This window comes from Erpetoichthys calabaricus, chromosome 4, assembly GCF_900747795.2.
Source record: "Erpetoichthys calabaricus chromosome 4, fErpCal1.3, whole genome shotgun sequence".
NCBI classification, from domain to species: Eukaryota; Metazoa; Chordata; class Cladistia; order Polypteriformes; family Polypteridae; genus Erpetoichthys; species Erpetoichthys calabaricus.
In genome coordinates, this window is record NC_041397.2 from 244,156,803 (window position 1) to 244,183,521 (window position 26,719).

Consider the following 26,719-nt stretch of genomic DNA (forward strand, 5'->3'; position numbering starts at 1 on the left):
GCTATTCCAAAGTAGTTGAAACAGACTTCTACAGAGCTGTCCCAATTAAGTGGCAAATCTATGTAGGCCTTACTTCTTATTGCATTGAGTATCTCTGGGCCATCAATTCAAAAATCATGTTGCATTTTTGGATTTATGTTGCAGAAATAATTTTGATTTAACTTGTGTTGGAGATTTGGTAAGAGAGGCTGGTAACTTATATATATTCTGCTTTGAAGCCCTCCCACTGGATAGGCCATCCCTGTTAACCTCCATACCTCTCCTCAAAAGGTACCATGAATAGGAATTTTGTGGGTTTGAGAATGTCCTATCCGTAAGATAATGTTGAAACCCAACTCTTGTTAACAGGTGCTGAGCCCCACATTTTGGATACGGCAGTCTTGGACAGAGTACCCATGACTCTTCATAAAAAAAATGACAAAAAAATTTTTTGCATTTATATAGCGCTTTTCTCACTACTCAAAGCGCTCAGCAATTGCAGGTTAAGGGACTTGCTTAAGGACCCAACAGAGCAGAGTCCCTATTGGCATTTACGGGATTCGAACCGGCAACCTTCCGATTGCCAGTGCAGATCCCTAGCCTCAGAGCCACCACTCCGCCCATAATGTGTTTAGGTCTACCATTAGCGATTTTAGTATATATTTAAATAAATAAATAAGTGTTGGGGACTGCATTCCTTTAAGTAAAAATCAGTATAAGGTAAACTGTATATAGTTTCTTGAACTGAGGTCATAGCACTCGGTTTAATGTGCCTGCATTTTCTTTTCATGCTGAGGGATTTAGTCTTTGACATGTTGGGTCCTCGTCTTAGAGTTCTTCTCAACCTGACTTACAAAAAATATATTATGTTTCGAATGTAAAGTGTTGCATATATATTGCGGCTAGACAAACAAAGCCTTCAGAGTAATTACATTTTAAAAGGTCTTTAACACTAGATTTACCAGAGCCTACGAAAAAACTCGTAGATCCGTCCCACCTTAAATCGCTTCTTAAATCCGTTCGCATTTCTCCGCCATCGTCTTTTGTCTTCTAAATGTGCAGATAAAGACAAGCTGCAAACAGCCGACTATTCCATCCCCCCACCGACTTAGAACATGCACGAACTTCTCCCAGCTCATGCCTTGTTTGATTATCTGGGATTGAAGTGGAGTTTTAGAGTGGAAATAATAGATCGTTATTTGGAACACACGCATTTCATGTGTTCCGTTTCTACAGTAATCTGTGTAGACACGTTTTTAAAATAAACGTTTTTCATATTCTAGTAATAAATGACAAAATGTAGGCATAAACTATAGAATGTATGAAGCCTGAAGTCCAAATATCAAAGAAACACTTTCACGAAAGGTACAAATATAACAGAACAAGTGCGCTTTTGTTCAAAAATTTAACTGCAGAAAAAAAAAAAGCCGCCTTAGTGTGCGACATTGACACTCATTTACTATGACGGCCCCGTGGCGCAACAGTATCAGTTGCTGATTGGGAATTAAAAGGTCACGAGTTCGATCCTGCACGACTCCCTTTTGAGAAGTGAACTGCTTTTATTTGTACTATTTTAGAATAAAAAGATACATTTGATTTCAGTCTGTAACAGCCGGTGTAATTTATGGTATTTGTAAAGGTTAGCTTTGTTTTTGTTTATTCACTTTCCATTCTCTCGGTCGCATTCAGGATCCTTCCCTACCCCATCTGACACTGCAGTTTTCACATAAAGACGCGCTATAGCTCTGCAGTGTATCACGATACATACGACTGCGTGTTTTTTTTTTTGTTTTTTTTTTCCCCTCCCCCAATCTTGCCAGTCCCCACATGTTGCTGTGTGCTGTTTCTTTTGTACTCCAGGACATGCAAAGGAAACATAGTAAAGAGCAGTAACTTCAGCGCTATATGCAATCATCAGACACTCCCCATCTGATACTGCTGTTTTCACATAAAGACGCGCTAAAGCTCTGCAGTGTACTGAAGTGTCTGCATGCACTTTTTGTGGCATTATACGTGTATTTTTTGAGCATGCCCATGTAGCTCAAACACAGGAACATATGTTGGTGTAAAAGTATAACAAAACAAGTGCACTTTTATTCAAGACTATAAGCGAAGAAAAAAGAAAGCAAGTTACAGTAGGCGGTTGATATGACAGCTTGCGTGGTGCAATGCTAAGAACTGCTGATTTCCATTCTGTGCTATATAACTTAACATTTGAATCTGATGATTGCATATAGCGCTGTCTTATTCAGTGTGCGCAAGAACATGCAGGTGGCCAGTTGCTGCATGCTACAACGCACATTTTAAAAAAAGAAAGAGACAAATATATGTGACGTTTTGAAGAAATCATTTTATGACGCGAATAGTACCAATCGGAAAACATCGTCGAAGTAATGCAATATTTGAAAACGAACAGCGTCAGATCGGGTGTGAAGTTATACTGGCACTGTTTGAGTCAGATCAGAAGCTAAATAAGCAGAAAAAGCTCCTGTTCTGATTCTAAGTAAAAAAGCATGAATTAATCAACGGAAATAACCGCTATTGACATTTTAAAGATAACGATTTACAGTGCATACCAATTTATAAATTCAATGTCCGTTTGAGGGGGGGGAAAAAACCAACACTTTTTTCAACGCTGGGAATCGAACTCGTGTCTCTGTAGCACGACAGGGCTGTTGTGCCCCAAGTCAGTAGCATCCTTGAACCTTTTGTGAAAATGTTTATTTGATGTTTGGACTTCAGGCTTCACAGATTCTATAGTTTATGCCTACATTTTGTAACATTTATTACTAAAATATGAAAGTTTCTGTTTTAACAATGTGTTTACACAGATTACTGTAGAAACGGAACACGCATGAAATGCATGTATTCCAAATAGCGATCTATTATTTTCATTCTAAAACTCCAGCAGTTCAGTCACTCCCAGATAATCAAACAAGCCATGAGCTGGGAAAACTTAGTGAACGTTCTGCGACGGTGGGGGATGGAATAGCCGGCTGCTCCTCTTAATCGGCACATTTAGAAGACAAAAGAGAGGTGAGAACGGTTTTAAGGTGGGCCGGATCTACGAGTTTTTTCGTAGACTCTGGTAATTCTAGTGTTAAGGAAGTGTAGCCGGCTCTGTCCTCTCTTGCACAGAGAATCAGTATTGGCAGTCCAGTCCAGTTTATCATCCAGCTGTACTCCCAGGTATTTATAGGTCTGTACCCTCTGCACACAGTCATCTCTGATGATCACGGGGTCCAGGAGGGGCCTGGGCCTCCTAAAATTCACCACCAGCTCCTTGGTTTTGCTGGTGTTCAGGTGTAGGTGGTTTGAGTAGCACCATTTAACAAAGTCCTTGATGAGGTTCCTATACTCCTCCTCCTGCCCACTCCTGATGCAGCCCATGATAGCCGTGTCATCGGCAAACTTTTGCACATGTCAGGACTCCGAGTTGTATTGGAAGTCCGATGTATATAGGCTGAACAGGACCGGAGAGAGTACAGTCCCCTGCGGCACTCCTGTGTTGCTGACCACAGTGTCAGACCTGCAGTTCCTGAGACGCACATACTGAGGTCTGTCTGTAAGACAGTCCACGATCCATGCCACCAGGTATGAATCTACTCCCATCTCAGCTTGTCCCTAAGGAGCAGAGTTTGGATGGTGTTGAAGGCACAAGAGAAGTCTAGAAACATAATTCTTACACACCACTGCCTCTGTCCAAGTGGGACAGTAATCGGTGTAGCATATAGATGATGGCATCCTCCGCTCCCACCTTCTCCTGGTATGCGAACTGCAGAGGGTCGAGGGTGTGGCATACCTGTGGCCTCAGGTGGTGAAGCAGCAGCCGCTCCATGTTCTTCATCACATGTGACGTCGGAGCGACAGGCCGGAAGTCGTTCAGCTCACTAGGACGTGATACCTTTGGGACTTGGGTAATGCAAGATGTTTTCCAAAGCCTTGGGACTCTCCCCTGTTCCAGGCTCAGGTTGAAGATGCGCTGTAGAGGACTCCCCAGCTCCAGTGCACAGACCTTCAGCAGTCGTGGCAATACTCCATCTGGACCCGCTGCTTTGCTGGCACGAAGTCTCCTCCGCTCTCTGCTCACCTGCGCTACTGTAATTGTGGGTGGGGATCTCTCTCCTATGCTGGTATCACATTTAAGACAATACAGTAATCCCTCGCTATATCGCGCTTCGCCTTTCGCTTCACTCCATCGCAGATTTTATATGTAAGCTTATTTAAATATATATCGTGGATTTTTTGCTGGTTCGCAGATTTCTGCAGACAATGGGTCTTTTAAATTCTGGTACATGCTTCCTCAGTTGGTTTGCCCAGTTGATTTCATACAAGGGACGCTATTGGCAGATGGCTGAGAAGCTACCCAGCTTACTTTTCTCTCTCTCTTGCGCTGAGTTTCTCTGATCCTGACGTAGGGGGATTGAGCAGGGGGGCTGTTCGCACACCTAGACGATACGGACGCTCGTCTAAAAATGCTGAAAGATTATCTTCACGTTGCTATCTTTTGTGCAGCTGCTTCCTGAAACGACATGCTGCACGGTGCTTCGCATACTTAAAAGCTCGAAGGGCACGTATTGATTTTTGGTTGAAAAACAAACTCTGTCTCTCTATCTCTCTCTCTCTGCTCCTGACGGAGGGGGTGTGAGCTGCCGCCTTCAACAGCTTTGTGCCGCGTGCTTCGCATACTTAAAAGCCAAACAGCCCTAGTGATTTGTTTGCTTTTCTCTATCTCTGTGACATGATCTGCTCCTGACGCGCACTCCTTTTGAAGAGGAAGATATGTTTGCATTCTTTTAATTGTGAGACGGAATTGTCATCTGTCTTGTCATGGAGCACAGTTTAAACTTTTGAAAAAGAGACAAATGTTTGTTTGCAGTGTTTGAATAACGTTCCTGTCTCTCTACAACCTCCTGTGTTTCTGCGCAAATCTGTGACCCAAGCATGACAATATAAAAATAACCATATAAACATATGGTTTCTACTTCGCGGATTTTCTTATTTCGCGGGTGGCTCTGGAACGCAACCCCTGCGATGGAGGAGGGATTACTGTACTTCAATTTCTATTTAGACACCCTTCAATATAAGCTACTGAAATTTCTCGTATTAACGTGTTCTATGCATTAAGTAATTTCTGAAGAAAGTCAGCACTTCAAATATATCTATGTATGCTAATTCAATCAAGATAAACTAGATATTGAATTGGAATATTAGTGTTAATACCCAGCCTTACCTATAGTGAATCCCCAAATATTTATGCCTTGCTATTTGTGGAAAACGGCACTGCTTTTATTTTCAATACTCAATTTTTGTTTAACAAATTCTCCCCAATCAAACATAGCTATTTTATATCCCTGTTCTAAGCCCATTATGGTGTGATGATTCTTTTGTGATGCTTAAAAGCTGCCCCTTCTAATATTATAGAATCTGTTCTTGCCATAATAAACTTAAAAGGCCATGTTGGAACCTTTGCACCTTTGTTAAAGTTAGCCTGCATTGGAAGCCTCCAATGCTTTTTAATTCTTGATTTGGAAGGTTCTAACTTTTTGTTTGAATTGAAGAAAGGTTAGGTTGGCATGGTGTCGCTGTTCTAACTTTAAAGTGTATGATTTTTACTTTTGTAGACATTCTCTTAGAAAGTATATTGTCAATAGTGTGCTTGTAATAAGTAAAACCATAACATTTATAGATATTTAAGATATATTCATGTTGTGGAGTCCATTAAAATGGCGTTTGGCCCAACATCAAATTCAGTTAAAAAAAAAAAAAAGTAGATATCAGATTTAGAGGTTATATTTATTTAAACTGTCTCGAGGGGAAGCACTGCAAATATATTTTCGTATTATTCCTGATACACCCAAATATTAAAAGTTCCATGCTATACTTTCTCAGCAACAATTTAATTCCAAGTTTCATTTTGAATTGCATATAAACCAATACTCTACCATTTCACTTAAAGCATTCCATATTTTTTGCACATTAAAGTCCAAAGTCTATTCGGTTAAAACCATCTAGCTTTAGTTTATGTCAGTATTTAACAGGAGTTTGAGTCAAGTTGGTTTTGTTGGAAGCAAGCTGATGTTTACCCCAACTCGGCATGTTTATTGCTTTGAGTAGCAAAATAAATTCTTCGCAAATTCTTGTAGGGATATGTTTTTTTTAATTTTTTTTATTTTCACCAAAAAAAGAAACATCCAAGACCTTTTTTCCTTTGGCTGTCTTTTTTAATGCCATCTCAATTATGCTCAGCAGCCAGTGGGTATTTTTATTTGATTATTTTATTTTTTCCCTCTGCAGACCATCTTGATTCAAAACATCTACCGTAATCCCCAAAACAGTGCACAGACGGCAGACGGCTCACACTGTAAGTCCCACCATTGGAGAAATATTTTAGGAGTTAATAATCCCTTAAAATCAAATAAGGGTGTCCTGTGGTTTTGAGCTGCTAAAGATGCACATAAGCCAAAACGTTGGGAAAATCGATTCGCTTCAGATGGGTTGAAAATGGTGAAATATACCTTTTACATATGTTGCTGAGCTAGGATTACATATGTTGCTGAGCTAGGAGCATGTGTGTTACGCAATTAGCTTTCTACATCTTTGTCATACAATTTACTACAAAATATTTACTTATAGGGAAAACTAAACTAAGGAGACCACTGGTGAGAAGTTCAATATAAAGAATGCATATTCATTCTAAGTTATATTTGCACACCCATTTTTGTACTGATACCCCACTTTCATCTATTTCCATTTCATTCCTTGTGCTTTTTTTAAACGGAGACAGTGCAGCTGTCTGACCCCCTTCCCACTGTTTTTGCATCTCAGCCTCTCAATGTAATTAGAACAATTTGTTTTACCTGTCAGTTGAGACATCCTTTCTGTAAGTGGGTGTCCCCGTCCTCCCACTTAGTAATTTAGAAGAATAGCATTATGTCAATTTATTTTAAAGTTCAAAGCCTTAAACTACTACTAATCCATATTTATTTCTAATAGGTTTGAAAAGGTAAGTAGGGTTTATGATGCAATTTAACACTTTTCTCTCTCCCCCTCCCCCCCCCCCCATTTAAAAAGAACCTCTTAATACACCATTATTGCAATTGTACTTGAGTTTGTTTTAGGTTGAATTTTTTGTCACTTTCCTGTTCAAAGGTGTGCATGATGTGTTGTGTGTGTGTGGTGTGTGTTTTTTTTTTTTTTTTTTTTTTTTTTTTTTTTTGTAAGCTATTAATGTTTTAAAATTATTTATGCAATACTGTGTGTATTATGGGGTTCTTAAGGAATAGATTAATTTGGGATGCTGTTAAAACCTGTAACCTTTTATTTTAGCCCCTGGCAACAAGCAGCATTGGGCGTCATTCCTTCTGAGTCTAAAAGGTTAATTGGTAAAGTTTTTACAAAAATTTGCGTTTTGTATTTCAGACCATTGCCCTCTTGAACATTTACCGTAACCCTCAAAACACTGCCCAGTCTGCTGATGGTTTACGCTGTAAGTTAATCCAAAACTTGTTTGCAGGATCCTGCGGAAATTTTTAATAATTTGTTTTTGTGGGGGTGGGCTTTTGCACTTCAGATAATTTTTAAGATAGCTGTGCAGTCTGCAATACTCATTTTCCTACTAATTGAAATCTCAGTATTGATGTTGGATTTTTTTTTTCTAGTATTGTTTTTAAACCTGCAAGTTTTAAATGTTTACTATTTAATAAATTGTCTTATTACTTATGAACTTTAAATCTGCTGCTAAATTTATGTAGTATGTTTGTAGTTTTAAGAATTAGACCATGTCACTTTTTGTTAGGTTTTCTGTTTTCATAATATGCAACATATGCTCAAGCTGATTATTTTTCTTATTTAAACAATCTTGTTTATTATATCTTAAATATTTAACCTCTTATAAAACAGTAATGTATGGTGTTTTTTTCCCCACACACATTTTGTAGTCTAATGGCAACTGTTACTTTTGAGTTTTGAGCCACTAGTGAGTAATTTTGATATGAGTCTAGAGTTCTGTAGTTGTCTAAACTGACAAAGTATTTGATTTGTGCACTGCTGCCAGTATTCCTGGAGTTAGTACTCTGTCTATGCAATGGGATATGTCTGACAGCAGGGTGGAAGAGAGCATATCCAGGTTCTAGGGTGTGAAAGTAGGACTGTTTTTCTCGGAATGTTCAAACTCCACAATTTATGGTTATGCACATGGCCAGTGGATTGATGTTAATTTTATGTTCAATTTTATATAAAAAAGCAATTTCAACTGTTGTCCATATTCTTGTGTGGCCTGAAATGTGACAATGCATTAAATGAGTTTTTCTGACATTGTAGGATTAGGTAATTAAGCCTTCTCTGGGAATTAGATTTGCTATCAAACCTTTTATGTTAAAGGTTGTCTATATGTGTATTTGACTGTTAAATAAGCAGCCACTTGCTGATTTGAAATAACCAGGTAAGTGTGGCCAGCCATAGTACTATGGGAAGTTTGTGGTCAATCTTAAACATTCAACTGATCACTTTAATGATGTACCAGTGCATTTCCTTGTGGTTTCATTTTCAGATTGCCTTAGATGTGCCTGACAAATATTTTTAGGGCTGAAATGATTCTTGACTTTAGCGATAATTTCAATAGTAAGTTTTTCAAGGAATAATTCTGCTGTGAATTATTCATAAATGTTTTCAATTTGGGACTAATTATTTTAAATCCCACACCTGCCAGCTTTTCAAGGGGTTTCACAATACTCTTGACTGCTACTTGTACTAATAAGCAGATTGTGCAGACCAAGCAGATATTTGGTATTGCAGCATCTTGGTTTTAATGTCAGTTTTCTTTTTTAAGAGGTGCTGGGTAAAGTGCTGCAGAAAGTAAATTTGTAATGTAATTGTTCAAACTGTGTAGACATGTTTTGCAGACAGATACCCATGCCTTTGCTGCATTGCATATGAAGTAAACAATACACTCATGAGTTATGTCTATACATAACAGGTCTCAATCTGTGTGTTCTTACTGCTTTTTCGATTTGTACCAGCGGTGGTTATGCTGCATACAGTTAAAAAATGTGAAGCCCTGGAAATATGAACAAGTACAGGAAACTGATTTTCCTAGAGCTCTGAATTTGGCAACACCAGTCATAAAAGGGGGTAATGATGAAGCATTTGGACAAACACACATCCACAGTCTGAGTGACAAATGAAAAATAGATTGCTGATCTACAAAATGATGTAATGTACAACCTTGACAGAGTTCATTAAGACATGTGACTTTACTGAAAGATACTTTCTAAGACACCCAATTGAGGGACAAATCTGCAAAATGTGTGATGGTGTGTTTTTTATATATATATATATATATATATATATATATATATATATATATATAATATAAACCTAGTTTACTAAATTTTTTTTCTTCTCAAAAGCACCTAGTATTGTATTAAGTCCTCTACTAAAACACATCTGTAAACAGTCTTGCAGCATCAGAAACATCAAAGTAAGAACAGTTACATGAAAAATAGAAATGAGCACGATGCTCCTTGCAATTATGAAAATATTTTCTGAATTGATTAGTTTTGATAATAGATAAATGTCTATTTCTGGATATAGCACAAATCTAAAATACCCATCTGACAAGTAGGTCTAGTATTTCATGAGAAAACTGTTTATACTTTGCCAATTTAGGGTCATGTCATAATTTATGTGTTATATTTATTGAATGGGATAACTGCCCTGTTTTAATCACTACCATCTGACAAATTTGAAACCACAATTAAATCAGTTTGAATCCTCTTCATAACTTTGCTGATCAGTCGTTGGATGTTGTGTTCTATGCCTCGTTGGTGCCTTTGTCACAATTCTCTGCACACACTTGTGGTGTTTTGATTTTTCACTGTTAAGGCTAACTTGATGGCATAGTGTTTGAGAGTTTCACATATGCGTAGTGGCTACATTTTTTTTGAATATCTTGATAGCTATTGAAATAGTATGCAAGACATCATGTTTCTTTTGTATTGCTGGTAGTCTATCCTTTGTTCCATTTGGGTATCCTAATCAAAAATACTTTTTTCCCCAGTTGAATAATCAGTTCATTTTTATTAAATCAGAGTAATTGGAATAAAGGGGATAGGCAATTCAAATGTGTTCTGGCAGAATTAAAACTATTTGTGAACATTTTTAACCTTGTACAAATATATAAACTTGAATACTGCAATAAAACAAGTCCAGCATTTCATATCCCTTCATTGTAAAAAGTCCCAACATTAAAATCAAACTTCAAGTAGTTTATTGGTTAAGGGTACCTAGACTGAATGGGGTGTGTTCTTTGTTAATATAGGTAAATTTAGAATTTCTCGCCCTTGTTCACTTTTGTTTTGCCAAATTTCTCAATAGTTCTCCAGAATAAAGATCTATTTTAGGGAGTTTTATACATACGTGATTGTGTGCATTTACAGTACATTGTTTACAAATGGCATCACAGTATGCTTAATCATAAACTCTTTCCTGTTTTAATTTGTGTATTCCTTCTAATGTCTATCATAACATTTTGTCTGGTATTTTAAGGTGTATATTAATTCAGTTCATGTGTACATTTGGAGGTTAACTGACTGGCTGAAAACTAGTTTGCAATAGTGTGCAACTAGGGGGCTCCGCCCCCTGCTCGCTTCGCTCGCCAACCCCTGGTGTTGGGAATGACAGAGCGTGATGTATGAATGAGATATAGAATAGTGTGAAGGTGTAGATGATGCAAATAGAAAGCAAACAATAAAGTGTGTTGCACAGTGTAAAGGTTTATTGGAAAATTTCTTTGTACACGCCGTTTAAGTGTAAAAGGTAATTTCAGGTCATAACTTGTAATGTCAATGAAGATGGTTATTGTTGTGATCAGAGTCAAGTTTGTCAGAGCTTAGAAAGAGTTGTCTCTCCAGGAAGTAATGGAATGACTTGGGTATTTATGTTTTCCACATTAATATTTTTTGGACATAATATAGTGCGTTGTGTTAAAAGGGGCATTTGGTCTAATGAGATTGCTGTTCCAAATCTGTCTGTAACTAAGTCGTCGCAGATAAAGGCTTGAGGAATTGTAATATGTGGGTGAAGTCCATCTGTATTGGTGAGTGTACCATCTCCCAGTTGTAATAAGCAATTATGATCTGGTTCTGGACATCGTATCTTTTTTACTAACTGTATCTTTTGAAAGCAATGCCAATTGTCTGCGTATTTTAAGGTGCACTGAACAATAGCTGAGCGCGTGGCATGTGGAAGAATAGCTAAGCACTGTCTAAAATCTCCTCCTAATAAAAGTACCTGTCCTCCAATGCGAATATTATTATTCATAAACGTTTATAGAAGTTTATGAATGGTGTTGAGTAAGTGACTGGATGCCATTGTACATTCATCAATAATTAACATTTTTGCAAGACGGATGTCACGTGCAGTGCCACCGTTAATGTTCATAGTGGATACCGATTTGTAGGATCTAATGCAGTTGATAAAGATTTCACTTTCAGGTACATCGTTAGTTAGAAGCTTCTGTAGATATTCAGGATATGAATGTAAAGGAGGCAGTCTAATTTGACCCTTTTGACAACAACGTGTAAATGTATTACTTGTATTGCCAGTTGTTTCTTCAGGGAAGTGAACTGAATGACAATGATTGCAAATGACATTCATTAATCCGAATGAATTTTCCTGGTATATGTTTTGCTTGTGCCGTTTGAGAGGCGCGTTGTTGCATGTGTAGTATTTGGGACGTGTTGTTTTTGAGCTGTAATCGATTTGCCTGTGCTGTGTGAGAAGCCCGTTGTAGCCTTCCTTGCCGTTAACGTATGTCTGAGACGGGAGGTGTTTCGTTTTGAATCCGTGCCTGTTGCGATGCAACACTTTGATTGATAGATTGCGTCATGTGGATCTAGGATGTAGATTTGTGCATATTTGCGTTGTTGATTTGTTTCAGGGTGCACTGTTCTAATGCGATGCAGTATTTGTGCACATATGCGAAAGCAGTATGGGCCGTTGCCTTTTGGTGGCCTGATATTTACTCCGGTAGATGCAAAAGCAAATGAACTATTGTAGGATCTAATGCAGTTCATAAAGTTTTTACTTTTAGGTACATCGTTAGTTAGAAGCTTTAGTTGAGCTTTGCGTATTTGGAGCCGAGACATTTTTTCTTCTAGAAATATGGATAAGTAATAAGGAGTATTGCACTCACTGTTAATATGGAGCCTTTTCTGCGGTTGACCGGTTAATAGTGCCTTATTGTAATGAGATCCACCTATGCTGCATAGTGTGAATTGTTTGGTCCCGTTATCCGAGCGGTATCGTTTTGTACCTGTGATCGTGAATTCATGACTTGTTTGTTCTTGAGCGTGAGAAATATGGATAAGTAATAAGGAGGATCGCACTCACTGTTAATATGGAGCCTTTTCTGCGGTTGAATGGTTAATAGTGCCTCATTGTAATGAGATCTACCTATGCTACATATTGTGAACGTGTTGAGATGACGTATGTTTAATACGGATGGTTCATTTAGAAATGGGGCTTTGTGTGTCATTTGTTATTTATGTTACTGTGGTCGTGGGTCTGAATCGTCGTTTTTTTGTACGTTTCGTGTGCTATGTCCGTAGTCTGTCCCGTTTCGTGTCCAATGGGCTTTGTGTGGTGCTCGCGGCTTCTTTTTTTTTTGTGTGCTTGTGGCTTGTTGAATCCTCCTCTTTGTGTGCGTCCCGTTTCGTGTGCAATGGGATTAAATCCTCCTCTTTGTGTGTGTCCAGTCCGTTGCTTGTGTGTGTGTGTGTGTGTTTGGGGGTTTGCAGGCTTTTTTTTTTTTGTGTGCCAGGGGCTTGTTGAATCGTCCTCTTTGTGTGTGTCCCGTCCGTTGCTTGTGTGTGTGTAGGGGGGGGGGTGTTTTGCTCGTGCGGCGCTGTGTGCGTCGCCTGCGTTTGACTCCTTTTTTCTGTGCTCACTCCTTTTTTCTGTGGTCTGGGGCGCCTGCGCAGTACGTCTTTTTGCGGCTACGGCCCATGGCCGGATGTCCCTGCGTCCATCCGGTTTAGCATTCTCGGTTAGTAATATGGATAGGAGAATAGCACACCAAAGTGCAGAAGTCAAGTGTAATTGATGGTTTAATTATTTACAATGAATTATGTGGTTGTTCCGGTACAATACCCCATTGGAATGGATTAAAATCAAGACCTCAATATCTGGCTGCTTATCTGAATGTAAAGGCTATTCAGCAGGGGATTGTGCAATAAATAGGTACACATTTTTAGTTATTTGTGGTAAGCACAATGTTAATATTTCACACATGTTAGTGGTATTATTCCATATGTGTAGATGTAGAAAATATTTATCGAACCCTACTATTTTGCACATTTTTATTTAGGATCTTGAACCTATTGATGTAGAAAGCATTCATTCCTGTGCCTAGCTGATAAGTGTTTATGCTTACACATACGAGTAAAGCAGTTGATCCACGTTTTATAATGAGCTGCCTAGTTTGAACATTTTTTTCTGTTTCTCCAAAAGCCCCCCTTGTGCTTCCAAAACTTGTGAAGTAAACATGAGCACAAAATGAAGGTGTATTCATGACCCTTAGAGATAAGTTTAGTGATGTCCATTGACATCCAATGTTGTTCCATGTTTACAGAAAGTTCAAAGTGGCACGCATACTGTTGACATAACAGCCATCCTTGATAGCATTTGTGTTCTGGGCATGTTCATGTAGTCCTTTTGCCATGGTCAAAATATGTTATATCGGCCATTGGCTTTGTGTTGTAGAATATAAATAAGATATTCCACGAAGACTCGATTCATAGATATGAGTGAATTGGTGGCCAGGTGTTTTACATGTTCTCATTAGGGCTGTATATTTCCAGTCCTTGGATGAGACAAACCAATCACAATACAATTTAGGACTAATCAGATAAGTTTCTGAAACAAAGTAAAACTTGTATGCAATATTTAACATTTTTTTGGAAACTTTCAGAATTACAAATTTTTAATTTGTAACATCATTAGAATGCACTAATGTAACTGTAACCTGTTGACAAATGACATTTCAAATTAAAACATTCAAGACAACATTCATTATTCTATTCAAGTTTTATATATACACACACACACACACAGTGCATCTGGAAAGTATTTACAGCACATCACTTTTTCCACATTTTGTTACAGCCTTATTCCAAAATGGATTAAATTCATTTTTTTCCTCAGAATTCTACACGCAAAACACCCCATAATGACAACGTGAAAAACGTTTACTTGTAATTTGCAAAAACCTCAAATAAAAAAACAAATCACATGTACATAAGTATTCACAGCCTTTGCTCAATACTTTGTTGTTGCACCTTTGGCAGCAATTCCAACCTCAAGTCTTGTTGAATATGATGCCACAAGCTTGGCACACCTATCCTTGGCCAGTTTCGCCCATTCCTCTTTGCAGCACCACTCAAGCTCCATCAGGTTGGATGGGAAGCGTCGGTGCACAGCCATTTTAAGATCTCTCCAGAGATGTTCAATCGGATTCAAGTCTGGGCTCTGGCTGGGCCACTCAAGGACAGTCACAGAGTTGTCCTGAAGCCACTCCTTTGATATTTTGGCTGTGTGCTTAGGGTCGTTGTCCTGCTGAAAGATGAACCGTTGCCCCAGTCTGAGGTCAAGAGCGCTCTGGAGCAGGTTTTCATCCAGGATGTCTCTGTACATTGCTGTAGTCATCTTTCCCTTTATCCTGACTAGTCTCCCAGTCCCTGCCACTGAAAAACATCCCCACAGCATGATGCTGCCACCAACATGCTTCACTGTAGGGTTAGTGCCAGGTTTCCTCCAAATGTGACGCCTGGCATTCACACCAAAGAGATCAATCTTTGTCTCATCAGACCAGAGAATTTTCTTTCTCCTGGTCTGAGAGTCCTTCAGGTGCCTTTTGGCAAACTCCAGGTGGGCTGCTATGTGCCTTTTACTAAGGAGTGGATTCTGTCTGACCGCTCTACCATACAGGCCTGATTGGTGGATTGCTGCAGAGATGGTTGTCCTTCTGGAAGGTTCTCCTCTCTCCACAGAGGACCTCTGGAGCTCTGACAGAGTGACCATCGGGTTCTTGGTCACCTCCCTGACTAAGGCCCTTCTCCCCCGATCGCTCAGTTTAGATGGCCGGCCAGCTCTAGGAAGAGTCCTGGTGGTTTCGAACTTCTTCCACTTACGGATGATGGAGGCCACTGTGCTCACTGGGACCTTCAAAGCAGCAGAAATTTTTCTGTAACCTTTCCCAGATTTGTGCCTTGAGACAATCCTGTCTCGGAGGTCTACAGACAATTCCTTTGACTTCATGCTTGGTTTGTGCTCTGACATGAACTGTCAACAGTGGGACCTTATATAGACAGGTGTGTGCCTTTCCAAATCATGTCCAATCAACTGAATTTACCACAGGTGGACTCCAATTAAGCTGCAGAAACATCTCAAGGATGATCAGGAGAAACAGGATGCACCTGAGCTCAATTTTAAGCTTCATGGCAAAGGCTGTGAATACAGTGATCCCTCGCAGTATCGCGCTTCGCCTTTCGCGGCTTCACTCTATCGCGGATTTTATATGTAAGCATATTTAAATATATATCGCGGATTTTTTGCTGGTTCGCGGATTTCTGAGGACAATGGGTCTTTTAATTTCTGGTACATGCTTCCTCAGTTGGTTTGCCCAGTTGATTTCATACAAGGGACACTATTGGCAGATGGCTGAGAAGCTACCCAACTTTTCTCTTTCTCTCTCTTGCGCTTTCTCTGATCCCGACGTAGGGGGTGTGAGCAGGGGGGCTGTTCGCACACCTAGATGATACGGACGCTCGTCTAAAAATGCTGAAAGATTATCTTCACGTTGCTACCTTCTGTGCAGCTGCGTAGTGAAGCGACATGCTGCTCGGTGCTTCGCATACTTAAAAGCTCGAAGGGCACGTATTGATTTTTGCATGTTTGTTTTTCTCTGTCTCTCTCTCTCTCTCTCTCCCTGCTCCTGACGGAGGGGGTGTGAGCTGCCGCCTTCAACAGCTTTGTGCCGCGGTGCTTCGCATACTTAAAAGCTTAACAGCCCTATTGATTTGTTTGCTTTCTCTGTCTTTATGACAGTCTCTGCTCCTGACGCACACTCCTTTGAAGAGGAAGATATGTTTGCATTCTTTTAATTGTGAGACAGAACTGTCATCTCTGTCTTGTCATGGAGCACAGTTTAAACTTTTGAAAAAGAGACAAATGTTTGTTTGCATTGTTTGAATAACGTTCCTGTCTCTCTACAACCTCCTGTGTTTCTGCGCAAATCTGTGACCCAAGCATGACAATATAAAAATAACCATATAAACATATGGTTTCTACTTCGCGGATTTTCTTATTTCGCGGGTGGCTCTGGAACGCAACCCCCCCGATGGAGGAGGGATTACTGTACTTGTGATTTCTCCGTTTTTTTATTTTTAATAAATTTGCAAAAATCTCAAACTTTTTTCACGTTGTCATTATGGGGTGTTGTGTGTAGAATTCTGAGGCTAAAAAATGAATTTAATCCATTTTGGAATAAGGCTGTAACATAACAAAATGTGGAAAAAGTGATGCGCTGTGAATACTTTCCGGATGCACTGTATATAACAAACACACAGTGCAGTGCTTGAAGTGGAATCCAGTTAGTGGTCCCCTCTGAAAAAGTCTGAGCATTGAAGCACTTGCCAGGCTGTCTTTCCTCCACTACAGCACACTCCTGTATTTTAGCACATTTTATTATCTTCTATTATTTTAGCACAGAAGTCTTGATAGTCTCATGCTAAGACACTTCAGGAAGTTTCTGCAAATGTTTGGGGCCAAACAGCAATGTTTATTTGCATTGACGGTGTATCTAGACCAGGGGTCTGCAACCTTCACTATCAAAAGAGCCATTTTGTCCCCTCTTCCTCCAAAGAAAAATAGTCTGGAGCCGCAAAACATAACACAGCTTATAAACTTTTAAAAGTTTTAATCTTTTTTTAGATTTTACATGTTACAACCACGGAATACAACAAACAGAAGTGCAGTGTGCATGTGTAGGCCTACTTTGAAATAAATTTAACTGAACTCTGCAGGCCTATTTGAGTCCTTCCTATACCTGTATAAAATTAAAATAAAAACTAGCCCACTTTAATATAAATAAAACATTTAGCTGTAGCTTAGCAGCTTTAAAAAAGTAAACATAAAATTCCATTTCAGTGTGCTCTCATCCTCTTCAGGTTTCCCTCTCAGCCAGCAATCAACTGAAGCACCTGAACATACAAAAAAACCTACATCAGCTCCGGGTCTGAAAAAAATGTTTTTTTTTTTTGTTTTGTTTTTTTTTAAATATTAGCCTATTAAATGCTATTGTTCTCACCTGTTTAATGTGACTTCTGTTTCTGAAGTTCGCTGCAGTTCATCTCTAGCACTTTGAGCTAGTTTTTGTATGAAAATGTGGTATATAAATAAATGTTGTTGTTCTATGTCGGGGCTATACGATGTGACTTTGACCTTCACACAGGACTGCAGGCTCATGTGTGAGGTGGGAGAGATAGTTGGACTTTATGAAGTTCATGCTTGAGAAAACTTGCTCACATAAGTATGTTGAGCCAAAGATGGACAGGACTCCAAATGCATATTTTTTCATGTTCACATATGTTTCGGGAATGGCACTCCATGTATTGAAAACAAGTTTGTCGGGTTTGGGGAGGTTTTCAATATCAGTCCATTTGTGCTCTTTAGCGAGAGTAGCCTTCTGACGGGCGACTTCAAGATCCGCTGTCAGGCATTTGAACTTGGACACCCATAAATCTTTATCCGCTATGCGGCCAGTTCAATTTCTAGATCGGGCTTACTTACTCCTGTGAATGCGGATGTGTTCAGCAGGGATGGGTCGATGTCCAGGGAAGGAGAGAGTGTTTTCTTTCTGAACTCACTGAATCTTTCTCTAAATGCAGCTTGCATTGCAATAATTGTACGGTGGAAATAATCACAATTTATGTGAATGTTCACTGCTTTGAACTCTCTCAGGGAGGGGAAGTGAGAGAGTGTACCTTTCTGTACATCTCTGGCAAACACTGTCATCATGCGCTCAAACACCAAAACATTTAAAGTCAGAGAATTGATGCTCTGATATTTTTATGAACGATTCTTTCATGTATTCTCCGTCTGTGAACGGCTTACCCCTCCTTACGATCTCTTGAGCTGCCACAATACTAGCAGCTGTAGTTGATTGTGGAGAAGTGATCCACTTTTTGAAAGTATGTTTGCTCTGTTCAGCTTTCCGTTGCAGTTCCGAAATTGCTCTCTTTCGCTCATCTTCACTTGGGTATTTTTCAGTGAATGCTGAGTGCTTGTTTCGAAAATGTCTTTCAACGTTACATTTTTTTGTTGTTCGATAATTTATCGCCACATATTAAGCACACCGGTAAGCCAGCGTCGTTGGCGGTGAAGGCAAATGCTTCTGTCCACGCAGAATTAAACTCTGTTCTCTTCTGGGATTTTTCATTTTTTGGGATTTATTCATGGTTAGTGCAGGGGTCGCACACTCCAGAAGCCACCTGCAGGTAAAGGCGAGGGCTATAGACGTAGATGTGACGCATATTTTAGTTGACAAATTAACATCTAATTTTTATTTTTATTTATAAAGTGTATAACAGTAGTAGTAGTAGTAAATAAACATTATATATATTACATAGGGCGGCACGGTGGCGCAGTGGTTAGCGCTGCTGCCTCGCAGTTGGGAGATCTGGGGACCTGGGTTCGATTCCCGGGTCCTCCCTGCGTGGAGTTTGCATGTTCTCCGCGTGTCTGCGTGGGTTTCCTCCGGCGCTCCGGTTTCCTCCCACAGTTCAAAGACATGCTGGTTAGGTGGATTGGTGATTCTAAATTGGCCCTAGTGTGTGCTTGGTGTGTGGGTGTGTTTGTGTGTGTGTCCTGCGGTGGGTTGGCAACCTGCCCAGGATTGTTTCCTGCCTTGTGCCCTGTGTTGGCTGGGATTGGCTCCAGCAGACCCCCGTGACCCTGTGTTCGGATTCAGCGGGTTGGAAAATGGATGGATGGATATATTACATATATTATATACAAATTAAATTAAGAAATTGCCGTTATTCATTTTCATGTTTTTTTTTTTTTTTTTGTCAAGGCCAAAAGGAGCCATTACAAGGAGGCTGAAGAGCCGCATGTGGCTCCAGAGCCGCGGGTTGCCGACCCCTGATCTAGACAATCGGCGATAAATGATATCTGCAGCCATTTGCTCAGCCTTATAGTGTAGCCTTCCATAACAACCCACTTACTTTCAGCAAGAATTAACTGTGCTGATCGGGATTGCACATGAACGAGCCATCTGCCAACACTGGGGACAAACGGCTTTCAGCTAGAATGCACCCACACTCACCAAGTCTGAGCTACACTGTTTTTAGAAAACTTTATACCACCACCTGACATGCTACCTCACACTTAGTGTTGGTTTTGCAGCCCAGCCTAATATCTGTTAAAATGGAGCGTGATCAAACCTGACTGAAATTATGGCAGTTTTTTGCTTCCATATAAACTTGTATTGTTTGACACAGTTAATTGCACTTGAGCAAAAAAATCTATTTCTGTGCAAAGCCAGAGTCTGCTCATATTTTGAACAAAGTTGATAATTTGGAAACACCATAAAGAGTGAATTTAATATTTGTGGAATACAGTATCTGTGCAAACCTGATCAACTTTATGCCTACTGAATTTATTTTTAAATTCCTGCTTATCCCCTTAGATTACACCACAGTTAGCAGTTTTGACTTGTAGACCCCAGTCTGGTTTGCTTGCAGAAATGCCCATTTAAGTGTGTAGGTTGTGTTTTTTACAGTTGGCTCCCAATCCACATTTATAACGGTGTACAAGCAAAACACTTTAATTTGTCTTGTACACGCACACACCCTATAAGTAGCATCTTCTTTGTCCCCCCGGCATCTACCATGCATTATAGCCATATGCTATACCATATCAACATACCCCTACGTTTTTAGCTAGTTAAACTTTTAAATCCAACGAAGTCCTCCATAGTTCAGTTAAGCCAGTGTCACAGTATGAAATTTCTTGTTGGATATCTCAGATTATGTGACCAGACCATGCCAATTTACACGACTGAATATTGGACATGTCAAATTTAGCAACTGTGTACCGACCTTCCAGTACAGTCATGCTTGCCCCTTTTTGTAACAGCCAGTATCGCTGTGTGTGATGGAGCCAGTGCTGTACTAAGGGTTAACAGGTATGCCTAGAATCTCAGTCCTATAGTTCAGCCCCAAGCCGCCGCCACCACCCCACCCCTGGCAAACCCCCACTTTGTTGTGGTACATCAAAGACGAGACATTTAAGAGACAAATTGTTTGGGAGGTCCAAAACATCTGCTTTCCTTACTCCTTGAAGTTGCATTATTTGAGTGTTAGTTCCAGATGACCATTCATTGGTTGTTAGGGTTGAGCTATGTGTGCTGGACCCCCATCTGTTTTTGTCATAGCGCGTCGAGGACTGCTTATGAAGAGGTTCATTATGTAAAGGAAGTCTTTAACTGAAAATTGCTGGAAAAGTCATCTGTTACTTTCTTGTATAGTCTTAATTGTTCTCGTATGTAGCATATATGTATACTTGATTTTTATTGGATTTGATTAAATATTCCTCGTTTTCTAATTTCTCATTTGTCACACCATGCAATATGTTGATGTTTTGTTTTTTTTTTTGTTTTTTTGTTGTCCACTGGATTCAATTGGAAAGGTGCACATTTCATTTACTGTATACTAAAACAGATTAGTTTGGTATTTATTTTTAAGTGCTTTAAGAATACGGATACTGTTCAGGATACCAAACCAGTGCATGTTTGCCTTCAGCTGTCAGCAGACAGACATGATTTTAAACCTTACACCACTTGTTTTGGGACATTTTTACAGTTGATGCAAAGGAGGCTTTGTGTTAATTAGTACTTGGAGAAGTAGCAGATAGAAAGATCGTAAAGGTCTCAAGTCACAGTAGTGGATAACTGTTCCACTTTAGAAGTGGTGCCTGAACATGATTTGCAGGAGAGTAGTTAGACCATACAGTCAAAGTAAAAAGTATGTGAACCCTTTGGAATTATCTGGTTTACTACATGAATTGGTCATAAAAAGTGATCTGATCTTCATTTAAGTCACAGGTACTGATATACACAATGAGCTTAAGCCAATGACACACAAAATTCTACTCTTTCATGTCTGTTTTACAAACGCATTTAACGTTCAAAGTGGTAGTGGAAAAAGTTAGTGAACCTTGGGATTTAATAACTGGTTGACCCTCCTTTTGGCAGCAGTGACCTCAACCAGGCGCTTCCTGTAACTGCAGATCAGACTTGCACATCGTGCGGGGGGAGTTTTAGCCCATTCTTCCCTGCAGAACTGCCTTAACTCTTCCATATTCTTTGGTTGTCTTTTGTGTATGGCTCTCCAAGTCATTCCACAGCATCTTAATAGGATTGAGATCTGGGTTCTGACTGGGCCACTCCAAAAGGATTTCTTCTGAAGCCATTGTGCTATGGATTTGCTGTGATGTTTGGGATCATTGTCCTGTTGCATCACCCAGCCTCTTCTGAGCTTAAGTTGACGGACAGACATTCTCGCATTATCCTGAAGAATTTGTTGATAAACTTGTGAATTCATTTTTCCCTCAATGATGGCAAGCTGTCCAGGCCCTGATGCAGCAAAGCAGGCCCAAATCATGATGTTCCCTCCACCATACTTTACTATAAGGATGACGTTTTGATGTTGATATGCAGTGCCCTTTTTACGCCAAATGAAGTTCTGCTTGTTCCTCCCAAATAGTTCAATTTTGGTTTCATCACTCCATAAATCATTTTCCCGGTACCGTTGTGGAGTGTCAAAGTGCTTTTTTGCAAATTTCAGGCGTTCAGCAATGTTCTTTTTTGATAGCAGTGGCTTCCTTCTTGGTGTCCTGCCATGGACTCCTTTCTTGTTCAATGTTTTGCGTATAGTTGACTCATAAACAGAGATGTTAGCCAGTTCTAATGACTTCAAGTCCTTTGCTGTCACTCTAGGGTTCTTTACCTCATTGCTGACTTTGCATTGTGCTCTTGGGGGTCATCTTAGCAGGGTGCCCACTTCTAGGCAGAGTAGCCAGAATACCAAATTGTCTCCATTTATAGACAACTTGCCTAACAGTAGACTGATGAATATTTTTAAAATCTTTGAGATGACTTTGTAACCCTTTCCAGCCTTATGTAGTTTAACAATTCTCGATCATAGCTCTTCAGACAGCTCTTTTGTGCCAGGCATGATTCCCATCTGGATATGCTTCTTGTCAAAAACTCAAACTTTATAGTGTTTTTTTATCAAGAAGAGTAATTTTAGGTCACACCTCTGAACTAGTTTCATTAAATGGATTCCGGGTGTGCTAAATTCTGACTGCAATGAGCTTTTTAAGTCATTGGCTTATGATTCACTTTTTCCAACCTTCAGTTTCACTGTTTGAATGATTTATTCAATATGGTCAAAAATTCTCTGAAAATCTGTATCTGTAGTTATAGGAGACTGTTTGTGTTCATTATTGTGACTGACATGAAGATACGACCATGTTTTATATGGTAATTAGAAATTAGACATATAGATAATTCCTAGGGGTTTACATACTGTACTTTTTACTTTGACTGTACTTCTGGACCTTGTCTGGTTAGTTACTTGGACAATCTGTTGAGCTTTGATTTGCAGCCTTCTCCTTCATGAATACTTACAATACTCAGCATATTGTACTGTATCTAGACAAGTGTTCTATGAACTTACAACTCCTTCTACCTCATTGACAGTAGCCATGTGTGGTTTCTAAGTTAAAAGGATTTCTAGCACTTTTTTTTTTTTTTTTTTGGGACTAGGTATTCAATCTAGTCTCTTTCTCTGCCATCTGCTTACTTCCAGTCAAGTCTTCAGAGAGAGCTGCATTCTTTTGCCGTTTTAAACAGATTGAACATTATAAGGCAGTATGCTTAATATGTGCTTAGAGCTTTGATGTAATCAAACATTTTATGGTTTTGCATCTTGCTCTTTGAGTGTTACAGCTATCCACTGATTTGCTTAGACTGTGCACTCTATATGAAGACACAAAATACAAATATTACAACCACTTGAAGTACTTTGTTTTCCCCATTCTCTGTTATCTGTTTAAATGGTCTGAGGCAAATTCTAGTAACAATTTTGTTGATGATAGATTTACCAATATTTTGAGAAATCAAACCAAGTATTTTGTAAGCCTTTTTACCTTAGCAAACTCTAGGGTCAATGCTTGGTATGTTGTGAAATTTTACACCTTTCTCAACAAGCAGTATCCAAGGAAATTTATTAATTTTAGTCAACTGGCATGTAATGCCTGTTGATCAGTCTGTTTTTAGTTGTAGATTTTACTAAAGAGAGCATTAGTTATACCGTTTAAAATTCAGGGATTAACCTTTTGTATTTAACTACAAAACTTGCACTGCATCACATTATGCTAATAAATAATAGATATATACAAAAGCAATTAAAATGTTAAAACATTTTTATGGAAAGTGTTGAATTACCTACCATGTACTGTATTAATGTAGCCCTTCCATTTATGAACTGTTTTGTACTTAAATTGTGTGCAAGATGGGAGCTCACTCGGTGTGCATTGGAAAAATTAGTTACTTTGCAACTTGGTGCACAATTATATTGTACATCAGTAGAACTAATAATACACATCTTGGTTAATTGTCTATGGTTTATTAACTATAAAAGCTAATACTGTAGTATTGTTCATGAGCTACTAATTTTATTGGCAAAGACTAATTTAACCTGCCTGTATTCAGAGGTGGGAAAAGTACTAAGGAAAAAAAAAAACTACTAAAGTACTTAGTTTTACTTAAGTAAAAGTATCCAACATGGACACCACTCAAGTAAGTTTTAAAGTGCAGAAAAACTACCCAAGTAAAAATAAAATTTAGTTTCTTTACAAAAAAAGTCAGTTGGCATCAATTACAAATAGTGATCCCCCCGCTATATCACTGTTCAGCTATCGCGCCCCCGGCCACATTGCAGATTTATTAATACTATTATTATTCCGCCCCCTGCTCGCTTCTCTCGCCCACCCCCGGGTTTGGTTTACCAGATAAACAATTTAAAGAGATTTTTAGTTTCATGGGAATTGTTACATAAGCATTATTTTCATTTATACTTTAAAACTTTTGTAAAAACAATATTTGTCCTTTATTTCCTGCCCCGGGCATGGATAAATCTTTCTCACGTCACTTATAATGCTGCTCGCGTTGTGAAGGGGGGGGTCTGAATGCATGCTAAAGAGATGCGATTTGTTTAGCTGGTGTCTTGCTGCTGCCGCTGGCCAGCTGTGTGTTGTGCTTGTCTCGCTTTGCGTCCAACACTTAAAAGGCTGTACAGCAGCTGTCCTTTTGCCACTTTGCATCTCTGCCACTCGCTTTATGAAGGTGGGGAGCTGAATGCACGCTAAGCAGAAGTGGACTTTGTGCTGCTTTTGCCAAGATGCTTGTTCTGCTTGTCGCTCTGCCCGTCAATCATTTAAAGGCCTGTACAGCAGCTGTTCTGACTTCCTTGTCTTGCGCGACGTTAAAATGTTTTATAATAGAGATGTTACTCATATCCTTAGCCCAACATCCACATATCATATATGTTTAAAAAGTGTGTTTTAATAAGTTTACATGTATTTAAAGCGTGTGGGAGGGGTATTTTAATGCTTAAGCTAAAAAAAAAAAAAAAAAAAAAGTTATATGGTCTTTCTATATCACTGATGGGTCTGGAACGGGAGATCAAATGCACAGCATGATTTGAAAATACACAGTGAAGGTATAAACAAACATACTTCGCAAAAATATAGGTAAATGGTATACTTGTATGGCAGCTCAATTAAAACAGAATTAGCCTGTATGTCTATGAAATTCAAAAAAAATTACTAGAAAATCTAAACAGTACACAGCAACCAAAAGTATTTCAACTTGTAGTTATGATTGAACACTTCTATCAAAAGGGGCTCACCAGTTGCAAAGCACATTGTACTTCTCTTCACTGGAAAGAGATTTAAAATTATGGAAATGTGTTTTTGCTCCAAGAAGTCTACAGTGATAATTAAAATATGAATTTAATAAGGCTTCTATGTTCTTTATTTACATCTTGTTAAAAAAATTATTATAGGCAAACATGGTATAAAATCTTACATGCAAAACTGCAATTGTTAGTTTTTTGCCAAATGTCAAAAATTGACAGATAAAATGGTAGAATTCCAAACATAGAACAAATATGACTGAAGGACCCAGTGTCCTCTGGATTTCAACATATGAAAAGCATTTTGACTTTTAAACCAAAATCCTATTAAACAGCACAGCGGTTAGTGGTTTCAAACTGTATTTATTATTGTCAGCTGCAGAGCATCTCATACTCGCCTTGTCTGGAATGAGGTTTAAACTGATGTAAATAAGTAAACTTTTTTATTATTGCATATGCAGTAAACTAATAGTTTGAAATTTGTAAGGCTGCTCTTATTTAGTTGGTAATTAAAAAGTTGCTGAACACATTTATCTTATCCTATTACACTAGCTGTGCACATAATAGAAGTTTCCTGTACAGTGTATTTCAAAACCATGCATAAAAATGACATGAACAATGAATGCAGGGTAAGCAAGTAATCGAAATCCTCTCTAAATATTGGCTGATGATGCAAAACTTTGTTTTAATAAAGTAATATTTTAAAAATGCAGACTCAGAGAAAAATGTTTTTCAAATCCAGCCCATTAGCAGATAAAAGGCTTTTGAATCATGTTGACATGTTGATGTAGGCATTTACAATCTGCATAGAACCAGTGTAAAGGAGCAAGTTTTCAAAGCTTAAACCACATTTAATGTTCTCATCTACAGTAAAGTGTTTGTGGTTGAGCTGCATACCCTTAAATACACAAGTGCTGAAGAGTTTTAAAAAAAAAAAAAAAAAAAAAACACGTAGACAGGTTTTGCAGGAGTTATCTGGTAGTCAATGTTCCCTCTAAGGAGTAGCATATAGTGAGCAAAAAACATTGTTTATGAGCGACATTTTGTTTAAGCCAAAAATTTATGAGCACCAACTCCAACGGTTGGAGTGAGCGATCGTGCGATAAGTACGAGCGACGCCGTCGGAATGAGCGATCGTGCAGGAAGTATGAGCGACGCTCTGAATTCCTGTGAGCGACCGCTCACGCGTTCAGCTTAGAGTGAACATTGCTGGTAGTAACTAAGAACCATTTCTGTTTTGTCAATTGTTTCGTTAAAATGTGTGCTTGAAGAAATACTGACGACACTCATGCTGTGTAACGTTAAAGGAGTTTGTTTTTGTGTTTTTCCTTTTAAGCCCTTCATAGGACCAATTCTTGAGTACTTTGTAATTCTAGATCCAGACCATATGACCCCAAATTTTAAGCTATTTTTATTTTAATTGGGCTGTATAACCTCTGGATATAGCCAATTTTCTTTGCAGCGACCTGCTTTGGAAATGTATGAAGTAGGATTGTTATGACCTGCACTTTTTAAATAAGTGTTTACTTTGAAAAATACTCTTTAAAAAGTACGATTCCCTCCAAAATCTCAAGTACTATAATTAAAGTAAATGTGATTCACTACTTTCCACCTCTGCCTGTGATATTCCATTTAAGCTCAAGTTTCTCCATTTTGACATGCTTAACTGTTAATTACCTTGCAAGGAGAATATAAGG

At 38.9% G+C, this 26,719-nt stretch overlaps 1 protein-coding gene across 3 annotated transcripts in view; it reads left to right on the plus strand.

The window, feature by feature from the left end:
• The window catches only part of u2af1 (U2 small nuclear RNA auxiliary factor 1), a 71,199-nt gene that overhangs the window by 33,424 nt on the left and 11,056 nt on the right, over positions 1 to 26,719 (plus strand). The window contains exon 3 of one of the 3 annotated variants that reach the window (XM_051926762.1): positions 6,277 to 6,343. The exons of 1 other annotated variant lie outside the window; for it this stretch is intronic. In XM_051926762.1, coding sequence (XP_051782722.1) covers positions 6,277 to 6,343 — 67 coding nt within the window. Of the gene's footprint in view, positions 1 to 6,276; positions 6,344 to 7,401; positions 7,469 to 26,719 lie in introns of all 3 variants that reach the window. One more of the 3 variants, XM_028800524.2, reaches the window with a different exon arrangement.